The sequence below is a fragment of the Coffea eugenioides genome, chromosome 5 (assembly GCF_003713205.1).
Source record: "Coffea eugenioides isolate CCC68of chromosome 5, Ceug_1.0, whole genome shotgun sequence".
In the NCBI taxonomy this organism is placed as follows: Eukaryota; Viridiplantae; Streptophyta; class Magnoliopsida; order Gentianales; family Rubiaceae; genus Coffea; species Coffea eugenioides.
The window spans coordinates 44,412,010-44,436,058 of NC_040039.1; the positions used below are offsets into that span (position 1 = coordinate 44,412,010).

Here is a 24,049-nt window from a genome sequence, read left to right on the forward strand (position 1 = left end):
CATATCCAACTTTGTTCATTTTGTCCAAGTTTGATTTGATTTGTTGACAAAAGAACGCATGTTAAGTTATCTAATGACTTTGTTCGTCATTAATTACTTTAATAAATTACAAATGGAACGTGATATTCTTATAATCGATTGAAATTAAGCACTTACTAAAAGTTCTAAAATTTCTTGCTATTCAATTTTCTGAGCATAAAGAAGTTATCTTGAACCTCATAAAATAGTATCATTTGGTTGGACTTGCCAAGTTTTAGGCCCTGTTTGATAATTCAATTCATTACTTAAACTTAATAGATTCAAATCTTAATATACTCAGACCGTTTGATAACAAAAAATTGAACATCTGAATTAATTAAATAACACTGAATTTTCTAAGCAAAACTTGCACCCAAAATTAAGTTATCAGTTATTCACTTATCACTGAATGTGATATGTACTCAAATGTATTAGATTTAATATTTAACAATTTAATAATTTAATAAATTCAGACTTCAGATTTTAGATTCTAGACTTCAGTTTTCAGACATCTTTTATCAAATGCACCCTTAGTTTTTAACCAAAAAAAAAGAAAGAAAAATAATAGTAAGATGGAAAGGACACGGTAGAAAGGGTAAGTTTCATTTCTAAAATTCTTTAAAATTAGATAAAGAAGTCTGACATAGTTACTCATGAGGCTATTATGGTTCCTCAGAACAGTAACCACTTTTGGTGGAAGCTTCCCTGTATTCATCTCTAATCTTGGTACTATGTTAAGCAGCTAAGTATCCTAATCACTATAGTCAGAAGAAGAAAATTCTGAGCCTTTATTCAGATTTCCCATCTTCTCTCCGCTAACAGATATGTTTGCATCCTCTTCAGAATCACTATCAAAATATTCTTCCACAACCTGCTCTCCCGGTCTCTCATCAGCCTCCTCCTCATCATCCTCTTCATCATCATCAAGCTCATCATTTCCATTTTCCACACCCATACCATAATCAATACCCTTCGCTAAGTTCTCAGATTTCGTGCCGAAACAACCTGAATAGTCCTCCACCATTAGGTCATTATCATCATCGAATCCTGACCTTTCTGAACTGCTCTCATTTCCAGCTACTTCAGCTTGGATTTGCGTTGTCCCTTCCTCGTCCCATTCATGCTGATACGAGCTAGGTGTTTTATCATAAATGTCCGCCCCGGCACTCGCTCTTTTACTGGCAATATCTGTTCTCTTTTTGGTTGGGTTTTGCCTACTTCTAACTGTTCGTCGACCTCGCTTACGTCCACCACGTCCATTTGGTCGACCTTTCCACCCAAGCAAAGGCCCAAATTTGTCCCTCTTTGCGGCACTTGTTCCTTGACCAGATCCGTTTCTTGATTCACTTACCCTTCTCTGAGGTCTCGCGACTTGTCGGTGGGCTCGTCGTGAGCTATTGAGCTTAGCGCCTGGACCATCCCATGTATCTTCAGGCACAGTCCCAGCATCCTGTGGACGTTCCGTTCTTACATTCTCTGCAGCATTGGTTGCACCAGTATTTCTTGTTGGAATTCTCTGAGCAAACGAAACACACTATTATTCAAGAAGTAATCCGAACAAAAATTTGGCTTCAGAAAAACAACTTACATTATAGTATGGGACAAGAAATGCTTACAATGATATGTCTGGCTCCCTTAACCTTTTCGGAATCATCCTTCTGCTGCAGGGTGTAGCAAATTGATGTATCAAGATCCATAAGCCTAAGAGCCACGGCAGACGTTGTTTGAGGTATCCAAGGAAGTACTGCAGTCATCTCAAGGGTGGGGGTGTTATCAACCATGCCTCCTTTTAGATTTTCGAAACCCAACAATTCATTGGCGGTCTCATAATCTGGCACCAGGAAATCTCTCTTTACGGCATTCTCCAATAAAGACAGGATCTGAATTTTCAGAACCAGATTATCAGGGGAACAAGTAAAGAAAATACAAAATAGAAAGATGACGAAGATGATACAAGGAATCTATAAAAAAATGTTCTCTAATGAGCATAGGGAATGCTTTGAAAAGAAATATACATCCACGTAACTCCTCGTCATTAAGAAAGGGGTTTGGTAAATAGAGTTCATGGATTTGTATTGTAGCTATCGTTCATAATGCATTCCATGTGGCATTCCATTAGGACTAAACAGAGAGACTGCATCACAATTCAAAAAATTACATTGAATATAGATACCTCTCATCTGAAAAAGGGGCAAGTGAGCAGATCTGTTGGCTAAGGTCTCTGTAAATGACCGTACATACGACCTATGTGCTCCAGCTTAAGGCTCTAGGAGTGCTAATATAATAAGGGCATTCATGTCCTTTTGCATATATCAGATTTTTTAAGTATAAACTTTGAGTGAGTGGCTGTTGATGATGTCACAGATAAAAAAAAAGTCTTCTCTTACCTTTTCTGCCAGTTAGAGTGTCTCAGTCATGAATATGTCTTGTGAGACAAGCTGCTTAACCCATATTTCAGAACCAATTAAGATGGGTTCTCTGAACCACAAATATGTATCTGGGCATAGCCACATTATCATTCAGGATGAAGAATAGGAATTTGATCAGGTGGTACAACTTGCCATTAGAAAAACACTCTAGTCACAGTATTAGGAAACAAAACCACAGGTAATAATCAGGCGACTGGAATCATCCCAAGTAGCACCCAACTTTCTCTGATTGAAACCACAAACTGAAAAGGGCAACGGACTATGACATGCACATGCAGATCAAATTGCATTTTTCAGGAACCTGAAGGGGGAAGAGAGAGAGAGAGAGAACCTGAAGAAGGTCTTCAGCAGATGATGCAATTTCCAGCTTCATACCCCAGGATCTTCGATAGTCTTCTGACCAAAATGCTTTGACAGCTTCCGGTAGAAGAGAGGCCTTTAAAGTAAGCAAAGTAACAAATCAATTAAGTTCATTACGATTATCACCTTAACTGAGTTTGGAGATATACCATTAGTTCTTAAAGGAGGACGCATTAAATGTATTACCTCCAGAGAAGCTAATTGTGCTTTTAACAATCTAATCCTCAAGGGAGATGAAGGCTCCAATTTCACCAATGTCCTGTTCTGCACTTCCTCTTGCTTCTCTTTGCAATAAGAAACGTGTTCTCCGAAGTTGAATGTTCCGACTAAAATGCTGCAGTTCTTATGGCAAAAGGGACAGTGCTGGTTCTCAAAAAAGTACAGATCATGGCAGTGGCTACAAATGCTCAGCAGCCGAGTCCTTAGTGTCTTCCCATACTTCAAAGCACGCAATTTCATGATACTAAAGCACTCATCCCACATCCATTTCTCAAAATCTCGATATCTCTCCAAGGTCACATTTTTGTCCAATCCATAGCTCTCACATTTGATACGAATAGATGCCAATGGTTCCATCATATCAGATACCATGCTATTAGGGCTCTCTTCAGAAACTTCCTCTTTCACATCATCAGCATCTTGGCTTGTAGAGCGTGAACACAAGTTCTTCTTAGCCGTTTCCTTGAAAGAAACTTCAATTCTTTGCAGCATTGAATGCAAATGAGATTCTCTTGTTCCACGCACATCCAAAGATGCAAGAAGACCATCAAAACCCTACATTTAGAGGAAAGATGAATGATATGATAGCCAACAAATACTGAAAAGCTATAAAAAAAGAACTTGTTCAGGCAAACATTGCATGCATGAGCCAAATCTTTTAACAAGTCATTCGATGACTTAGCAAGTGATTATTCATAGTACAAAATGAAAAATGTTCCTTCAAGATAAAACAAAGGACAGCTATCAAATGGCAATCTATCAGATTCAAATTTCTGCCCCTTATCCATTTAATACTTCTAACAGTAAAAGAAAAGGGACATGTAGAAGGTGGTTAGAGAAGAAAAATCATATTTTTGACACTCGAAGAACAAGCCATGCCAATTATCGCTGAAGAATTATCTAGCAAATAAGACAAACATACGGAAGAGAGATATCAACCTCTGCAGAATCAATGAGCCTCCATCGACCATCATGTAACTCAACAAAGATCCTGCCAGAGCCAGGGTCATTTTGAGAAGGAGATGCAATGAACTGCCAATATCTATTGCGTCTTCGATCTTGTCCTAGGGGCACCGACTTGTACACATATATTTCCTCTGCCTTTTGGCCAATATAAGCTTTCATCTCCAACCGAGATTTCTCAGCAGCATATGCAGATTGCTGAAGCAGGACATCAGGGCCAGAAAATTCTTGCAACATCATGTTTCTTTCAGCTGTAGTACTGGCAGAAGAATTTGGGATTCTAGATGAATCACCCAAATCCATCTGGTGATTTTTGGGGTTTGTCGAGAGCGATTCATTTCTCCCATCAATATTAAGAAAAGTATTTTGCCTACCATCTGAAGAAGTAATTGAAGAGTTTTGCTCAGATCTGCTCCCTGCAAATGATGAACTCTGCACCTTCAGTGCGTACTCCTCTTTAACACGACGCTTATCAAGCTGTGCCTCTGCCCACATCTGCTTCTTCAATGCATTTGCAGCTTCCAAGCGCTCCTGAAAAGTAATCTCATTTAGATCATTCCCAGATGGTGAATCCAAAGGGATTAAAATGCTATTCACACACATGCATGTGCATACACGTGTATGTGCATATATATAAGACAAAACGAGTACCTCCAATACAACACGAATAGAATTTCCTTCATTTGCAACACCAATTAAAGCAACAAGGGCATCAAGGCGCTCTTCAACACTTAGATCGGAATAATCACCCTCTGTTAGTCCTTGAACCCATAATTCAACAGTGCTGCTCTCATCAATCACATTATCTTCATTGTTAGCTGCCTCTATATGAATTCCAACAGTAGCAGCAGACTGACTACCAGATGCTCCCTCCATGCCTTCAGGTTGAACAATATCAAAACTTCCATTTGTATTTGCAATGCTACTTCCTGAACTTTCTGTAAACTGAACGTGCGATTTTTCTTTTATGTTACCAGAGTGATGTTTGACACCAGAAGTGCTTGGTTCAAAAGAATGAAGAGATTCCTTGTTTAGATTTCTTTCAGTATCTAAATCATTAATATCAGGATCATCAGCCATATCACTTTCAGAGTCTTCATCTCTTTCAGCATCCTCCTTTTCAGCTTCGTCTGGTTCTTCTGCATCCAAAAATTCATTTTTGTACGCAAATATTCTTTCCCGAGCTGTAGCAAGTATAGCCTCAGCATCAGCAGGGTCCTTTCTGTAAGGGGCACGTACACAATAAGTTGAAGGAGCAGTTCTCTCAAAAAGCTTTGTGTCCCTTGATAATGCAGCAGCAACTGATGCTTCTGGAGTCTTGCTTGTTGTTAGGTCCCGAAGACCGGAATTCTTCATTAGAGAGAGAGAGAGATAAAGATAAAAATTAGTCAGTTGAAACAAAGGGAAGCAAGATTTGTACAGTCATGAACCTAGATTAACCTGAATCTTGTCTACGGCTTCCAGTATAGTAAGGCCCTTGCTTCCCTCAAGTGAAAGAACATGAAATGCTGCATATTTAACCGTTCCAGGAGTCAATCGATGCCTAGATCTCCCGAGATTTGATATGCCCCTTTGTCGCATTTTGGCAACAGCATTTTCAGCGGCAGCTCCATTTCGTAAGCCAGCAATGATATCTATACCATCCTTACCCTGCATATGTTATCAAAATCAAGACAGAGACAGAAAATCTACAAAATGTTAGTGACACGATAGTTTCTAACATCGTCTTACTATTGTCCATTGATGAGGACATTCAATGGCTTTTCCTTCACTGAAATGAATTTGAAGTGCTCAGACTGAAGAGATATCAAAACTACAAAGTCTAAGCATCACTGGACCAGAAAGATGAAAGTAAAAATCCATATCATGAACTCATGGTTTCTCTACCCAGTTACAATTAGCTAAAAAAAAAAGACTTCTCCAAAGATATGTGCCTAACACAGAACTTACAAGAATCCACTGCAATTTTCCAAATGCAAAATCAACAGCACATCATGTAACTACTTGTGCGCTTGAAAGTCGTAAATTCAGGATACAAAGTAAATGTTAACCGTATTTTTGTATACGAATGTTGTTAGCACCAATTGAGAACAAAAAACTTAAGGCTCTGTAACAAAGACAGCAGTCCCATTAAGCATTTGCTAATACATACTGTATTTGCTACTTTCCCAACTAATATTTCTACCACAATAGTGCTGGGGAAAGGGAACCACAATGTTTCTTGAGTACTGTCTAATGTGTGATGCATGCTTCAAAATCATTTGCACTGGATCATATTTTTTTGGGGCCCTGGGTTCTTTGGGAGAGAAACGAAACATACAAGAAATGTCATTCTTTAGCAAGAAAATGAATCTTGCCTCATTTTCATCATGGGGATGTGATTGTTCAACATTTCTCCTTTTCAATTTCGGACCAAAACCTGCAGCTAAAGCAAATTGCCGCAGAATTTCAGGCCATGTCAATGGATTCAAGTGCTGATGCCAACTTAGTATATCAAAACCCCAAGAATAAGCCTGCTAAAACAACAAAATGGAAATGCTTGTCATACGTGATAAAAAGCAAGTCATTACTACACAATCATCCATGTTAAAGAATACAACTTTGACAGAGCGTACCCCTTCAACAATCTGTGGATGGCCACCTCCAGGGATAGCAGCATTTTGATTGGCTCCAACTGCAGTAGCAGGAGTTCTGGCAATATCTTCAATATCTCTTATTATAATTCTCAGAAGAGCTATATGTATCTCTCCCAGTAACCTTGAATCCTAAAAGTTGGTTTGAGGACAGTATTTTAACATGAATGGGGGAAGAAAAAAGGTAATGTTAACTGCAGATTCATATAAGAGAAAATAGCACCAAGCACTTACATAATCATGGAATGCTTGAACAATTTCGTCCAAAGTGAAAGGCCAGAGACCAAGCACATCAGCAAAAGTAATTAAGAATCTCCAAATCTAATCAATCACAGGGGAAAAAAAACCCTTTAGAATGATAGATTATTTCACCCCGAGGAAAAATTTTCCACAAAAAAAAAAAGAATGAAAGAGGAATTAAAGCATAGAAGTATGTAAATCGTTTGAACAAGGTTATGCTGACAAAACATGAATGTAAATTGTAAACATTATTGTGTAGCAATACATGGACGTAATTGTAACAATAACTGGCACTAAGATTTAGCCAAAAAAGCAAATAAAATATTCATTTAAGTCCAAAAGCCAATAAACTTAAATAAAAAGGATATTCAGTATCATCGATGACTTTGAACAAAACCAAAATGCAAACTACATCAATCTTTTTACGTCAGGATTTAAGTGTTCCTCGCAAGCTATATCATCTAGAAAAGGATGCAAAAACCAATATTGTCTACATGAGTCAAGGAACAAAAATCAAAAGGCGTTCCTTTGATCCTCTCCTTTTCTAACATTTCCCAGTGATACTAAAGACAGAAAGTCCCATAAAACCTTCCATCCAACCACAGTGAGTAGCGCAAAAAATACACAATTTAAAGGAAAAGACAAGTCTCGTCACCATTAGAATGCTGCCCACACTCTCCTCAGACTCGACCCATGGCTGCATTCCAAATGGCCTTTTCAAGCAAACAGTCTTGGGAGGGAATTCGGTGAGGCTATCTGAAGCATCAAATTCATCCATCAGTTCAGAAATTCACAAATACCCAAACAACAAAAAATCCAGGCGGAATCTGTTAGTAGCTGTTACACAATATCATACAAAGCCACAAAGGAAATTAACTGCAAACCAGTATGGAGCACAACACAGGTAAAGTGTCAGCTCAATAAGTAAACCATTTTCTTCCATAACTAAATATATCTAAAGAGAAATGGAAAAAAGAAAAGATGCATTATGAAGAACAGTAAATGGTGTAACACATGAACCTGATACTCTCATCACACATGAAAAGAAACTGCTCAAAACATAACAATGAGGAAACATTGAGCAAAGCAAACCAAATTTTCTTTGTATATATACATTTATAAACATTACTCTGTACCTGTACATTTATAAACATTACTTGAAAGATTTAATCCCAAATGAAGGAAGACCATTAGCTCAATCAAAAAGTTAACCATGGCACATCAATAACCTGGTAAGTTCTTTGACATTGTTAGGAGCATTACTAAGAAAGGTAACCACAAGCAGGCATGGTTAAAAACTAAGAAAGGTTATTCAGCCATTCAGACAGAAAACCAATAGATGTCCTTAAAAGTTTGACCAACAAATTAATGTGCATGTCATGTGTCTTAAATGCAGTTACCTCTATGTGACTCAAGATTCTGTAGAGCTTCATTGTCAAGAGCCAACGTTGATGGCAAACCCTGACTAGAGGCGGCTAACTCCAGAAGTTCCAAACGTTCATCATCAATTAGTTCCACCGACTCCTTAGCAATCCGGCGAGCAGTAGCCCTTTCAGTAGCAGCTTTCAGTCTTGCAGCCTCTTTCTCTCTTCGCATTTCTAGTTTAAGCCTCATTTTCTCTGCCTGGTGTGTTCATATGAGAAATCTTTGATTAGGATCGTGGAGCAAAAAACATCAAGCTAAGTTAACAGTTTTCAGGAATTACTCTTATAGATTCTTTCTGTAGAAATTTCTCCCTCCTTTCCATTTCACGTCTTTGCTCCCTCTGGTATCTTTCTTCCTCACGCTGCTTTTCACGCAATAGCCTTTCTTCTTCCTTCCTCCTTTCCTTGTCTTGCCTCTCCATCTCTTTCCTCAATTGTTCATCTCTCTATATAGAAAAGGATAGACTACACCTGTTAAATCCACATTGCATCCCACCGCCAAAAACACTTGGAAAAACAATGATAAACAAAAATCAAAAATCAAAATTATAACTAATATTATAATTCAACCTTTCGCCTTAATAAATCTTGCTTCTCAAGTTCTTTCCTAATTCTCTTCTCATGAGCTTCAACATCTCTCGCAATTCTTGCCTCTTCACTCTGCAAGAGGTAAGTAACAATCACTTATTTGCATGTAACAAAGACCATTTCTTAGGCAGGGTGATGTCCAAGTGCATTAAAGGCATATTTAGTGTAACATGCAAAAACAAGAAGAAGCAACTTTAAAACATCATAAAACATTCTCAGCAACATCATGTCTCTCATAGATATGGACGTGTTGAAAACTTGATACAGGAGAAAAATAAACAAAAACAATAAAAACATCTTGTCTCATCCACAAAACATGATATTTGTGATAGTCTAAAGAATTAGGGAAAAAATTAGCAAACATGAAAAGAAGCAAAATCATAAACTACAAACCTTGCGTTTCCTCTCCAACCGCTCCTCATCATGAATGACCCGTTTTTCAGTTGGTATCAATGGGGTTTCGAGCCCTCTTGTCAAATGAGCACCAGGTCTATCAATATCGATGTTCAACACACTGTTCCTTTGGGGGAAAATATCCACCTCTCCTGAAGGTGGAGACAAGTGATGGCCCTGATTTCCAAGCTGAGGCAGTAAACTTAGGCATGGGCCGCCTGATAATTTACCTTGAAAACTATATCCTGGTGTCAGCTGCTCAGTGCCATGCATAAAAGACCTCCCAGCAGATAATGTTGTCCTGGAACTTTGAGCATCAGTGGAGGAACCATAATATTGAAATGGCAGAGCTCTTTCACGTATATCATCTCGAATAGATGGCTGCTCGGGAAGAAATTGGTATTCATGTATAGTCCTCTTGGCACCCTGACAAGTACAGAGTAACCTTTCTATTTTTATGCATCAACGTAAACAGAACTTAATATGAAATGGCAAGAAAGCCAAAAAGAAACACTTAAACAAGCAAATAAGTATCCAGTCCACAAAAAATAAAAAATGGAATATTTTAATAGGTTCAGGATGTTCGAACATGATACATTAAGTACTACAATACAGTATAAAGGGAAACCGATCTCCTCATAGTGTGAAAGTTAAAATCCTTAAACTAGTAGTAGAACTGCTTATTTAAATTGCACATTTAAACAGCTAAATATGAATAAGAGAGACAACTTTCACAAGAGCCTTCTTAGTATGAGATACTGATCACTTAAGTACATTTCTCCGATCAGTTCTTAGCACATTTTGACACAAGTCATCCAATATAAAGTGTACCCTAAAATCAATAGCATGACGTAAACAGGAGGCCCTTAGAAACTGAGAATATAGCCAAATGACCAAAGACATCAATACATAGCAATTACACTGCAAAGCCACCCATACAAGATCACGTTACAGATAAAGGCAGGAGAGGGGAAAAAAAGGCATAGAATTTAGAAAACTCAGCTGGTAAATATTAGTTTTTTTCCCCCATCCTGATGTTAACTGGGCAAAACATAAACTGATCATATCCACCATCATTAGTTACCCCTCCCCCCCCCCCAAAAAACTCAGGGCCCTTTCTCATTGAGCAATCTTGCCAGTAAACTACCATGATAAGCAATAAAAGTCCAGAAGCGCTATTTTTATGATCTTTTCTTTTATCTTCTTCATTTACCAGGCGCCAAACAGGATCCTAACACGCTGATTGAGAAGCATTACCACTGTTGCCCTACTTGAATAGAAGCCGCTCAATATGCACAACACAGATTTGTGTGAAGTTTTGCAAAGTTATTTAAAAAGCTAGGAAAAAAATAAAGAAGATGCTGATTATGATCACATTCCATTCAAAAGGTGCTCAAAAAGAAACCAGAAGAAAATCAAATTTCTTTGTTAGTAGAGTATAAATAGTTCCAATTTTGACATATTTGATAGAGCATCAAGCTCTTCTTTATTGTTTTGCTTCTCAACATAAAAGTATGGACCGAATCTGGCTCTTAAAATTTATGTATGATTTCTTTTTTTTTTCCCTTATTCTGCAAAGAGATTCCCATCAGCTTAAAGGATATTTGATGGATGAAGCAATCACTTACAGAGTAATCTACAGGATTAAATATTGCCAGAAACACATATCCTTTAGCTGTTGACTTTCTTTCTCAAATGAAAGTACAAAATGCAAATGCTACAGTAACAAACTTACAAAGATAAGATAAAAAGAAGCTTCTAAAAATTACCATGCTCCAGAAGTTTGGAACATCAGAATATCAGATCAGCCGCTGGTGTCAAATCACAGAGAAATACTAAGTCCATAATCTCATATTCACATATATCAAGTTGATACATTACCTCAACTCAAAAATGTAAATTTGCACCAGTAAATGAACAGATTGCATCATGTAACCAGAAATTCTGCAGTTTCATATTAAACCCAAAATGCACTACTATTATGACAGCCATATGTGAGAAGTCACAAGAACCAGAAAATCACATTTCAGGTAATCAACGGCAATGTGCATTAGCTATGGATTTCCTTAGAGCAAAAAGGCCTAGCTAACCTGGATTACTTTAGCATCTGGAGTCTCATATACTTGTGCCTCGTAAAGCCCCACACCTGGTTTCTGCAGGCCTGAGCCAAGGTTAGTGCAAAACCAATCAGTCTCCTTCAGTTGAAGCAATAAGCTTAGTGCAAAACCAATCAGACTCCTCCACTCAAAGCAATAAGCTTGGTGCAAAATCAGTCAGTCTCCTCCAATCAAAGCAATTGCATGAAATAGAAAGGCATGACTATGAAACTTTAAAAAATAATAAAAAATAATTTTTAAAAAAGAAAAGAAAAAAACTGTGTGCATTTATGTGCTAAGAGTCTAAATGATTTTACCACCCCAGATACAAAGGTGAAAAGGAAGTGCAGACAATTCATGAAATAGCTTAGATATCCAAAAGGAAAATATGCATGTAGCAAGAGAAAAACATGTGTACACAATATCTTCCCTTGTGACTAAGAACTCCTAGTGCATTTATATTTCAATGCAGACCCAAATGACTAAGTTACAAGGATGAAAAATAATACAATGATTTGATGGTTAACTAGAGAGATATGTATGAATATAAATCACAAACCATTCAAGCAAATATTAAAGATATGAGGTTAGATGCACAATGATTTTCAAAAAATATCACATATAATAGCATCCACATGGATTTTCTATTCATGAATCCTTAAAAGTGCAAATATTCTAGTCCACAAAGTACCTTGTAAATTTAGATAGAAAGCAAAAGGGAAAAAAAAGTCCTTGTTAATGCTGGGAAGTGAAAGAAAAGTGCAACAAAATGAACGTTCCTAGTCTAATTAGTTCACAGGATACCCATGGTCTCCAACAACCTCATAGTAAAAGTGATTGTTCATAGTAAAACTGCTTGCTCACATTATCTGACACGCTGCTGTAAACCTGCAGCAAACTCTGAGTACCCATATCCTCTCACAGTTATCCGTTCAATACTTTCAATTTGCCAAACAATAACAGGAACTCCTCACTTTGATTAATCGCATAAAAAAAGAATGCTTTGCTTGTCCTTCTTTTTACTAAATTTCCCAGATAGCTTTACTAAATGACTGATTCTGTTCAAAATGAAGCCTAACTGGTTAGTGGTTTGTCCATAAAATCACTTGAGTAATTCAGTATACCTCATCTGTGAAATAAAAATGTCCTATGTCCACCTTTTCCTGGATATGTCAAAGTAAACACTGTGTCAAGATCATCCTTGCAGGAAACCAGCTCATAGTCCAGCATGATTTCAAGATACTTTAGAGACAGATTCTCCTAAATTTCATCTTTCTATGAGAAAATGTGTCCGTTAATCTTTCTTCTAATCGACCAGCAAGTTATTTTAGGCTGTCAGCAGATAGACCATTAATGTCCACTGGCAAAGGTTGGCCAGCGATTTTGCTCTAGACTGGTTGTGCAAAGTTTTGAAGTCACTTTTCAAACTGAAATTAGTGCTTTAACTTACTTCTTTTATAGCCAAAAAAATTTACGCAATATAAGACTTATCTCAACCATACGTTACTGCAACAATGAAGAAAATTTAGCATTATTAGTTCCTATGAAATTCACGCAATATAACCATACTACAATCAACAGAAAAAAGAAACAAACCAAATTGCAAGGTTCACACCAAACTTAAATATTTAGGCAATGCTTTACCAATTGGAGAACCAAATGCACCAGGTGGCAGCGGATCAAACTCCATTCCAAGGACAGGCCCATCCTCCCTTAATCGCTCCCCTAATTGTGCTTCCACAAAGGCAATCGCTCGCAACTCAGACAATGCCTGGGGAGGCTCATAATACCTCTTTACAGCAGGCATTTCAGTTCCAATCCTTGCTAGAGCTGTTCCACTGCGATGAACAACTCTATGCTGCTGTAAAATCTCCGTAGGCCCCAATGCAGTTCGAACCAAACCAAGACTCTGGTCATTCTTCATGCCCCCACCATACCCCCCCACCAGCTCCTTCCCTACTCCATTAGACAACGCTCCAACCATTCCGGGAGACGCCTCCTTCTTCACCCGCTTCTCTCCTGGTGGTTTCCGGTCCTTCAACCTCCTGTGGCAGAACCACATTTGTAACTGCCTATCAGTGAGCCCCAACTTCATTGCCAACTCTGCTCTCATTGCCTCAGATGGATACGTGTCCACTATACAAATGCAACCCAAAAAAAAAAACTTCATTTTATTCCAGCTATAAGCGAGTAATATTGAAGCACAAAACCTCACAATCAAAATTAAGCAAGTAAATTAGCCAACAGAACTCAGACAAACACAATAATGAGAAATGAACTAACCAGAATAAGCTTTTTCTAGAACCTCCAACTGAGAAGGAGTCTTCATTTTCCTCTTAACTCTAGGCTCCCCTTCTGGAGTACTGTTCTTCTTCACCACATCATAACCACCACCTTCTGCTCCAGCATCCGCCGCAGCAGCAACAGCAGAACCACCACTTCCACCACCATCAACCTCCACTTTTTCCATCAAAATCAAATCTTTCCCAAAAAACATAAAAAACCCAATACCTCCAAAGATCAAAAAAATCAGCACCAACCCACCATTTCCAACAAGATTCTAAGCATCCCTCTTTAAGATTAAGACTGGGGCTTGAGAAATTGGGGCTTTTTTGAGATTGAAGAAAAAGAAAGAAAGAAAGAAAGACTAAAGACTTGCTCCTCTTCTTATCCCAGAAGTTAATAATAAGACTAATAGTGATAGCAAACCCCAAAAATGTGAATGATGATGATGGAGATGTGCGGTGAGATTTGAAGAATACCCACCAATCAATAAATAAAGTACTCCTACTAATACTGCTATTTCTTTTGGTCTTCTACTTCTACTCTTCAATGCCCACAAGATTTTAACTTTATCTATTCTCCTTACTATCACTTGCTCAAAAGTAATTGAAACCATCACAAGTAAAAGATAATATTGAGGGAATCTATGTTGTTCATTAATTACTAGTAAAATCAATAGAGAAGACAAATTTTGAGCTTCACAAGAACCAATAACAGCAGCAGCAGAAAATAGTACAAGTACTACTAATTCTTCACCAAAAACTCCACTCATGATGACTTTTTTCAAACTTCTCGTTTGCAACCCCTTTTTCTGTTTTTGGATTTTGTTTAATGGGTTTTGTTTTGTGTGGAAAAAAATATACTGTGATATGGTTGTTGTTGTTGCGGTTGTGGTGTAAAAAGAAAAGAAAATTTTCGTGCAGTGTGTGTATTGAGGGTGTGATGTTGCGTGTGAGAGAGAATGAGCGGATTATTTCGAAAAGATTTATTAAACAAAGGGAGGGAGAGGATTGAGAATTGTCAGAAATGGGAAGGCTTTGATTGATTCATTCATCAATTGAAGGATGCTTTATTGTGTTTTTTTTTCAGAGTTTCTTTCCTTTTTTTTTTCTTTTTTGGTGGACTTTTTTTTAATTGTTTCTCTCTCTCTCTAAAGACTCCAAGTTTCTCTCTCTAAAATTAGACTTGACTCCTCTCTCTGTCCTTGGAATTCTTTCTTGTTTACTTCTTGTCTAATTTTAGTACGATGATCGGTTTGAGGATTCTGAGGGGTTTTAGCAGAGTATAACATTGCCTAGGCGGATTTGTAGCGCGTGTTTGCAGTCTCCTTTGGTTTCTGGTCGGGAGCAGTGATTGAAACGCGCTTGGTGGAGCGTCTAGGAGCAAGATATGTTATTAGTACTTGCTCTCCTACAAGAACTGCGCGACTTTTTTCCTGTCTTCTGTTGGAAGGAAATTATGGGCCCCATATTAAAACATGGCTGCAGCAATTTATCACATTTAGCTCTTTTCTCAGAAATGTTATTTGCACTGTATATTTTATTATTTGCACTTCCTTCCGCATGCTTATTTTATCGTATAGTTTAATAAATAAAAATTATATAATTAAAATGAAAAAATTAGAGTGCAAATAACATTTTCTTTTTGCTACTGCTGGTGTCCAAAATCCAGGTGAAACTAATTTTTGTTAATCTCATTATTTCTCACCCTGATTAAAGATTGTTGATGTTCAAAAAGGTAGTTTTTGGGAGCTGTGAATGGAAAAGAAATAGTAGAAAAGAAACGGAGAGAAAATGAGGGCTTTCCTTACTTTTGGCTGAAATTTTTGCAGTGAAGTAGAGAAACGAATAAGTTTGGTTTTTTATCTACTTAATTTGTTCAAGTATAGAATCAAATACCACCCTCGTGAAGCTAATAGGATAGTTTATATGCATCAGTCCCTAGTACGATTTCTTACCCATCAGACTCATCAGAGGCAACCCCAATAGAGCGATTCTCCAACTTGTAAAGATCATTTGGTTGGGTAAACAACCATTAGTTACTCCAAATCCACCTCTATATCTTTTGATCCAAAAGAGATTTTAAATCTTATAAGATGGGGGAAAAGGGAGAAATTGAGAAGAAACATTTTATGATTACCTGATTAATAACAGGTCAAGTTGATAGATTTAGGATTCTATTTTGGGGTCAAAATTTTATGGGGTTAATTTTGGAGCATTTTAAATTCCAGTCCTTGAATGATCCTTAAAGCTTAAGCTTAAACGTAGGTACATTAATGAAATTCAAAGATGTTACGTTTCACCAGAAGGCTTCTTCAATCTTGTCAACTTGTCATAATTCTTCAAGTGAAGATAAAATCAGAATAATTTATTCTTAGGGAGTATGTCTTTGATATTTAGAGGTCAAAAAACAAGTCAATTCTTTTGTGCACAGGAATGAAGTTTCCAAGAAAGAGGTCTGTGTATGGCCCCAGAAGTGAAAAGAACGTCCATGGCTTGCAATTACCTAAAAATTGCTATGGAACTAACAAGAATCTAACGAGCCAAATTTGCACCAACTGAGAACTAGCAGATCCTGCAAAGTGGGAAATAACTATAGATTCAATGACCAACTTTAGCAATGCATTAAACCCAGAAGAATGAATTTTGAACATTGGCAATGGATTTCAAGAAAAAGGAGGATGAAGTTTGCATCAAGCGCGAGAGAGGGGAAAGCCAATTCCATGTCTCTTGGTTGGGAATACAACGAATATTATACTACAAACAATACCAACGAAAACAGGCAGTGCAGTCAGAAACTCCTGAGCTTCTTCTGATCTTGATGGATAGAAACAGTTAATCACATTTTGATCAAACATTGCCACAGCACCAAAAACCAGTACTGACATGAATGCATGAAAAAAATCAATGAACTTTATCCTGTATTTTGGAGCATCCTCGGGAGAAACCGTGATTGAACCATCAATAATCCACAATCCACGAAATGTCGCCATGCCATACCGAACTTTCCCTCGCTCATCCCTGATGCTATCTGTGAAGCAAAGCACGAAACAGGAGATCCCACAAAGGCCAAGAAGGCCTAAAGTCAAGGATTTGCTGATGATGGATTGACATCTTCCTTCATGAGTCAAAGCTGGTGACAAAATCCGGAATGCAAGAACTGAACCTGTGGGGAGAAGATTGGCCAAATGGGCTGTTCCCTTGAAGGTTTTCCTGATTGCCTTTTGTCCAGGTGGTTTTTGAGGTTTTAAACCAGGTTGATCTCCAAGGAGGGGTGCTTGCAATTGTTCTTCTAGCGTGGCAAATGCTTGGTTGGCTGTAATATTTTGTGCACTCATGTTTAATTTTCTTGGTTCAAATTCTTGATCTCCGTTTCTTTTTTTAATCCCTTTCAATCTTTATTCCCAGGATGTTTTGAACAAATTATATTTGTTCTAGGGGTCTATTCAGAAAACATAGGAGAAAGATTGAATTGGCTGAAGTTTATGTTCTGATTGAATTATCAGATCAATATGGAATTATGATCAGATGAAGGTTTCCAAGAAAGTTTGATGAGGAGAGGCTTCATGGCTCAAGAAACTCTCAACATCTATATGTTGAAAATCCTTCAAATGAATGAGGGTTTTTCATGGCAGGCTAATTTCCATGTTAAAAAGTGGTAACATTTATAGGCTGTAAAGCCATCATGAACTGTTAACTAAAATTTATTTTTGCCATGGTGTAAATAGGGTGGAGGTTTCATTTGAGTGCTTTAATTTGTTGGTATTTTCTTCGTTGGAAGGCTGGAAGGCTATTCAATCTTAAGCGCAATTGCAGGGCTATGTTTGTTATCTAATTTTCAGTTATGGTTGTAAAATATGCCAACATTGTGCCTTATCATGTTTTGACTATACAAGAGTATAAAGGTAATGCCTCTAAACAATTTTATGTTTCTAAAAATTTAAGAGTAAATCTTATATACACTATCAGTGTATACACTATCACCGTTAAATTCGTGACATATGTGTAAAAGTTGAATTTCAAATTCAAATTTTGTATAGTTGTCATTATATACACTATCAGTATAAAAAAGATTAATCCCAAATTTAACGCATAAACACTTCTTAACGAGTGCCACTCGTTAAACGGACCATTAGTTTAATGACTTGCTTGTATAACTTTCTTATACTTTTATAAGTTGAAGTAAACATCTCAAAATTGCTCATAAATTTTACATCCACGTAGCCTTCTTATAAAATACAATCATCACAATTACTGAGAAATTTCATTTTTACCTTGGTCATACTCATAGATGCATGGCTTTAAGTAGCATTAATTACTTTGAAGTACAATTTTGGAGTTCTCCAAATAATTTCTCACAAAAGCATCGATGGCAGACATAGGAGAGGTACTTGTGAAAGAAAACAGATTTGGTTCCATAAACTTCTTGGTTCGTCTTTGTAACTTTTTATGAAGTATCAGATATTGGTTACGATGGCCTCCAATTAGGAGCTTAGAGATTCTGACACAGTAGTTAACTTATGCATAATTGATGATGAACAGAAAGGAAGAATCAATTAAAAGCAATTTTGATGCACCAACACCAAGGAATACATTTTAGAACATTAGAGCAAAACACATATTACTTCCTCAAAAAAAAGAAAAAAAAAACACATAGTACTTCTTAAAAGTCAAGGACTGGAGTGCATTTAACCCTCCCCACCCCACCCCCACCCCCCCCCCTCCCTGGCGCCCAAAAATATATAGAAGAGAAAAATCTTTTTTGGGGTAAAATAAGGCATCTCAACTTTTTCAAGACTCAAACCACTTGCAGGTTACATCCATACATTTGTGGCACTATTTAAAGATTCTACTAATAACAAGCCTTAGAAATGATAAGACACGCCAATTCAAGATCAAACTCACTCTCACATGGATGGAACCTCTTCTTCTTCTTTTTTTTTATCAACAATGCGAATTACCTAACCTACTCTTACTCCTACTCCTACTCTATAGGGAAGGGGAAAATCTAAGGAAGCTTGTACTGAGGTTAGGAGGTGAACCATCAAAATAGACAAGTACATTTTCTGCATTTTTTGAATTGTTTAAAAACAAAAAATACCATACTTTTTGTGTAATGTACTAGGCGAGGACCGCGAGGTTTAACCCCCGATCTAGTGTATGAAAGAATTTTAGAAGGGTCTTCTTGACCATTGAACCAAGGCCCAATGAAACCTCTTAGGAACACCTTTCCTGTGGATTCACTGAGATATGAATATTATTGAAGTAATTGAGTAACACTTTACGTAATTGCATTGTACAATGAAAAGGGAAAAAAATAGTATTTGATTAAGGTCATAAGCATATTATTCTGATATACATATATTAGTTCAAGATCTACATTGACATCAAATCTACTAACATGTTTAGCCATGTTTGAACTTGCAATAGTTTATAAAGAACACTTCTGACACAAATAATTTTAACAAAAGTGCTTTTAAATTATCAAAAATTGGTTTCCTTTAGTTACAAGGTTGTGTTTGGATTGTAATTTTCTAGAATTTTTGTAGAAAACGTACTGTAGCGATTTGATGTATGTAAGGTAAAATGGTGATTGAAAAATATATTCACGAAAAATATAGAGAGATTTTTTGATAGAAAATCCCTTTCCAAACAAACCAAACAGTACTTTTAGAATTTAAAATTTTTTTAATAAACACGTCACAACTCCAAGTCCAAATGGGACTTTAACAACATAAATGCCTACTGAATTTGGACCAATGCTTGGTGAAGATATGGGTTTTGATATTATAGGCCACACTCTTAGAGGTCGTTCCTTTAATAAGGGCCTGGAGCCAGGATGACAGGACCCGATATTTAGACCTACAAAATGGACTCGAGGCCCAGTTATCACTTGCGTGAAGTTGGGTGATTACGGTTTTGCTGAAGTTAACAATCGCTTTTCAGATCCATTGTTTGGATTTGAATTAAAATGTATGGTAAGCAAGAACGGTGCCCATATGTGCTTTTGAAACTATTTCAAAATATCTAATAATATGTTTCTTTTTTCTTAACAATGTTTTCTTGATAATCCCGTCCGTCGTATTTAATTATTTGACATGGATGAAAGAAAGGGGAATATGCCTTTATAATATTTACTAAAAAATTACCTATCCAGGAAAAATAATAGAGAGAAACATTTGTAAATTAGGTGCCTATTAACCGATCGAGAGAATACTTTATCATTAATTTCCCAACTCAATTTATACTTTCACCGTATTAAATTCTCAAGTTTGATTTTTTTTTGATAAATTCTACAATTATCTTATCTATAAATGTAATTTCACAAAAAATAATTAAAATTTTTATTATAAGTGCACTTCTCGATAAGGCTTAACAAGTATTCAAGTTTTGATTTTTCTTACTCAAACTTAACTCGATAACCTTGTCAAGTAATTCGAACTCGATTTGAACTCTACTTAAATTCGATCAATGTCAAGTTTGAACTGAACCTTTTGATTGACTTACTCGCAAGTTTGAGTCGATTAACTTGGTTAATTTACACTTCTATTTATCTGTACCTCAAGTCCATACCAATTTTGGGCTCTAGAGCCGAATTAATAAGATCTTGGACTTTGACACTTGGCAAAAAAATAAAGAAAAATGTAGTCCACAGTTTATATTTTCTTCTCTTTTTTCTACATTATCAATTTGACCGCTCTTATTTGAATGTTGAGCAAGTAAACTTGCCAAAGGAACAAATGGAAAAACTTAGTTTAAATTCTTTCATTTTGTTAATTACCTGGAAGATCAAAATAAAGATACTGAACCAGATCCAGTTTACTGTGATATATTTATCAGTTAGTACACACATTTGGCATCCATTTTGGAAAAGGTGAAAAGATTTAAATTTTTGTGTCAGGCTATGCATTTTGTACCTTTCCCATATACAGTGAAGTAGCCAACAACAGAGTCAATTTTGCATTTCTTAGCCGGCAAAGCGTCTTTGGCAATGTGAAACAGCCATAAAAGCCACCCAATTAATTCTCCAAGATGTTCTGTCACTTTCGGCTGCGTTGTTGTTTCTTCCGGGATTGATGCTTGTCTTGCCGAGAGGATTAAATGCATGACCAAACAAGTCCCCTTGATATGAAAGTACGAGAGGGAATTCATGTTGTACCCTACTACTATTTGTTCTTATTGAATAATTAACAAACAAACAAAAATTTTAATGTTTGTTAGTCCATGAGATAGAATTCAAGATTCAAAATTTTTGCGGAATTGCTTGATATGATTTGATGATGGACATGGTGGTGGTGCTTTTTTTGGATGAGGGTCCAACAAAGGCCTCTATTATCTTCATTGACGGTGGTATGGGGCCAATCTTCTTCTAAAGTCGTGTTCATTCCTAACTAATGGCCTACATGAGATTTATTGCAAAATGACGTAATTCCAAGTTGATAGACAAGTTCTACACTTAATACAAATGATCAGATCTACCTTAAACTATTGACATGGAGCAAATTGTTCTTTTTTGTATTTTCAGCAGCTAGTCAAAATCCCTCTTTTATCTTGCTCAATGACCTGATCAATAGCAAGACTTTGGATCGAAGTTTTTCAAAGAATTTTTTTTTTTTTTTTTTGCATATTAAGTTGTTATAGTATATTATTAATTTTTTTTTTTTTTTACAGAAACTTCAGAAAATAGTAATCTGAATAAAAAAAAAACTTTTATTTTTCTCTTCTTCAATCATTGCAAGTACCAACCAACTAAGCAAAAAGAAAAATCTCCCAAACATAGGCCAATAAGTCAATGTTTGCTCATTTGAGGATCATCATATGATGCCCTCGCAAACTAAATCGATTCCTAGACTCTGCCACAATTTTCATGTTGTTGACTTGTGATACCCCTCAAAATTTTAAATTTTCTGTTGTTATATAAAGTCTTTGTTTTTATAGCTAGACATTTGCAAATCAGGCGTTGGGTTGTATCCCAACTTGGTTTCATCATTTAAGCTACCCACTCGTTGAAAAATTCTCTGTCCGTTTATATATTAAGTTATTATGTGGGTCAAAAAGGACTAAAATTATTTTCTTGACTTTTATCTTCTCCTTCTCCATCTGCATAGAACTAAAAGTTTGCGCACTATACCAAGAACAGTTAATTATAAATGCAAATTGTAACACGCTTTTGACTAGAAAACAAAGGTCAAATCACAATCGAGCTTTACTTTTATTTTTTCTTTTATAAGCATACGATTTCTTGATAAGTATTTATTTAGCATCACTTGTTCCATAAGGAATTGCTTTACCGTGCAAAATTAATAGAAGTGGTCTCTCAATGTGAAGCTTTGATTTATATATATATATAATTAATTTTCTATACATTGATAGTGTATACATTTTCACCATTAGATGCATGACACATAATCTGAATTTGAATTTGAAACTCAAATTTTGCATATGTGTCATATATCCAACCATAATAGTGTATATACCGTCAGTGTATATAAGATTTACTCATATATATATATATATATAAAAGAGACCTTTTATTTACTCTTCACACTATTGCCTTTTTTTTTTCTTTTTGCCGTCCTATCCTCAAATGTTAGCCATAAAATTCAAACACTAAACTTGATAGCAGAAAATTCTTAAAAGTTCTCCCGCCAAATTGCCACTATATGTGGCTGCCTTCAATGGCTCTTTCCGATGGAGTTTCTACTCCCATCGGCTCTCTCCTTCCTTAGATTAGGATAGATTAGAATATAAAAATGTTATCATTACGATAAAAAAAATATTAAAAAGAATGCAATATGTGTACTTATGTATTTCTACTGACTATTAGTATTATCTTTTGCGTCGAAATGATGTCCACTAAGATCTGTTCAAACTGTTTAGATACATGGTCGATCTACAATCAGGCAGCGTTTACACTTTACACAGAGAATTAAGGACGTTAAGATATCAGAATATTGTCGCCATTTTAACGTTTAAGATTAAGAAGCACAAGAATTTTTGGGTTTCTCCAACGTACTAGTATTCAAATCACGAAGGTAATAAAACCAGGCATGCATTCCTTCGCAAATTTTTATGAAAACTTAAGATGTTCTTCTTATAAGGATTATATATAACATTATCAAATTCATAGTTAGGAAGGGCTAGAATTACACTACTCATCCTAAATTCACACATTTGGATACATTTGTGATTTTTTTATTGGTTCGGAGTAATTTTTAGGTAAAAAATTTCTTGTGAATATATAACATAAGAAGCCCGCTTGCTAATTCGTATGTTAAGTGAATTCCACTTGACATGTTTAATAAAATCAAGTGAAACCTTTATATACATTCAATGGTTGAAAAACAACTAGTAGACATACTTAGCAGGTGGTCTACATCGTTGTCACGATATTGTTCTATGGAAGCGGGTGGCAAGTGGCTCCCAATTGAGCGAGAGGAGATAGGGATTCATCCCAGCACTGCACTCTCGGGCCATGGGACTCTTCGACCAAGAAGGCATTCTGGTAGGAAAGCCGACCACGATTCCACATATTGAGGTCGGAATGGGATCGGGTGTTTTCACGTCTCATTGTAGTCTCATCGTAGTGCTCAGTTTGTCTTGTTTTCCGATCGATGATCCCGCTAAAGATCAAGTTGGGAAGCCTGTGATGGGAAACCTTCCCGCATTGGACGGACACAAAATTTTCGTAATTTATACTACTACTAACATTAGAACGGCTAATTCCTTATATTATAGCTGAAAAAAATCGATGAATTGTTGCTCTGACAAAGTTGTTTTCCTATACTATACTTGCCGTGCTGACAAATACGGTAGGAGAGCCATACTTTTTTTTATATATAAAAATGGCAAAGTCTGCCGTGTAGCCAATAATTTGCAGCACTTGATGACGCACTAAATAATAGTACATGATTGATAACAATCCAATTATCAGACTGATATAGTGCGTGTAGAAGAAGAAGAAGAAACATAGATTAGTGAAGGAAGAAGAAGAAGAAACGTAATCTAGAAACAACTTTAAAGTTTTTTGATGCTCTGTTTGGATTAGCTGTTTTTGGAGGTGTTTTTCAAAAACTTTATTGTAGTTGTGTATATGAAAAACTTTTATTATAGAATTTTTTGAATTGTTTTTAAAGATATTTTTAAAATATATTTTTGAGTATTTTTATAATTTACAATTTTTTTGGGATATTTTTTTAAAATTTTACACGATCCACCACTATCCCCTCCCTTTTCCTCCCCCACTTTGCTTTCTCTTCCTCTCCTACTCCCCTTCTTCCTCCTCATCCTCCTCCCTCTTTCCTCTCCCTTCTCCCTTTTCCCCCTCCCCTCCTTCCCCCCAACTCCAAATCCCTCTCCTGCTCGCGGGTGGTGGCTACGACTTTAGCCACCACTCCAACCATG

General features: G+C 36.4%; 2 protein-coding genes across 3 annotated transcripts; both read right to left on the minus strand.

Annotated features, from left to right (window-relative positions):
• Nucleotides 1-610: 610 nt before the first annotated feature.
• On the minus strand, nt 611-14,456 carry LOC113770552 (homeobox-DDT domain protein RLT2). Of its 2 annotated transcripts, XM_027315048.1 has the most exons (19): nt 13,647-14,456; nt 13,008-13,499; nt 11,358-11,428; nt 9,498-9,693; nt 9,268-9,419; nt 8,857-8,946; nt 8,568-8,732; nt 8,263-8,485; nt 7,518-7,618; nt 6,857-6,943; nt 6,605-6,754; nt 6,347-6,502; nt 5,430-5,639; nt 4,641-5,339; nt 3,966-4,520; nt 2,994-3,581; nt 2,779-2,883; nt 1,635-1,898; nt 611-1,534 (listed from the first exon to the last, which is right to left on the minus strand). In XM_027315048.1, the coding sequence occupies exons 1-19, from the start codon at nt 13,858-13,860 to the stop codon at nt 770-772; spliced, it is 5,283 nt and encodes a 1,760-aa protein (XP_027170849.1). In that variant the 5' UTR covers nt 13,861-14,456; the 3' UTR covers nt 611-769. The 2 variants fall into 2 exon arrangements, with proteins under 2 accessions (XP_027170849.1, XP_027170848.1); XM_027315047.1 differs by having other exon boundaries at nt 9,268-9,693.
• Nucleotides 14,457-16,338: 1,882 nt separating this feature from the next.
• On the minus strand, nt 16,339-16,983 carry LOC113771783 (protein DMP7-like). The gene is made up of 2 exons (XM_027316344.1): nt 16,812-16,983; nt 16,339-16,676 (listed from the first exon to the last, which is right to left on the minus strand). The coding sequence occupies exons 1-2, from the start codon at nt 16,981-16,983 to the stop codon at nt 16,339-16,341; spliced, it is 510 nt and encodes a 169-aa protein (XP_027172145.1).
• Between the last annotated feature and the right edge of the window lie 7,066 nt (nt 16,984-24,049).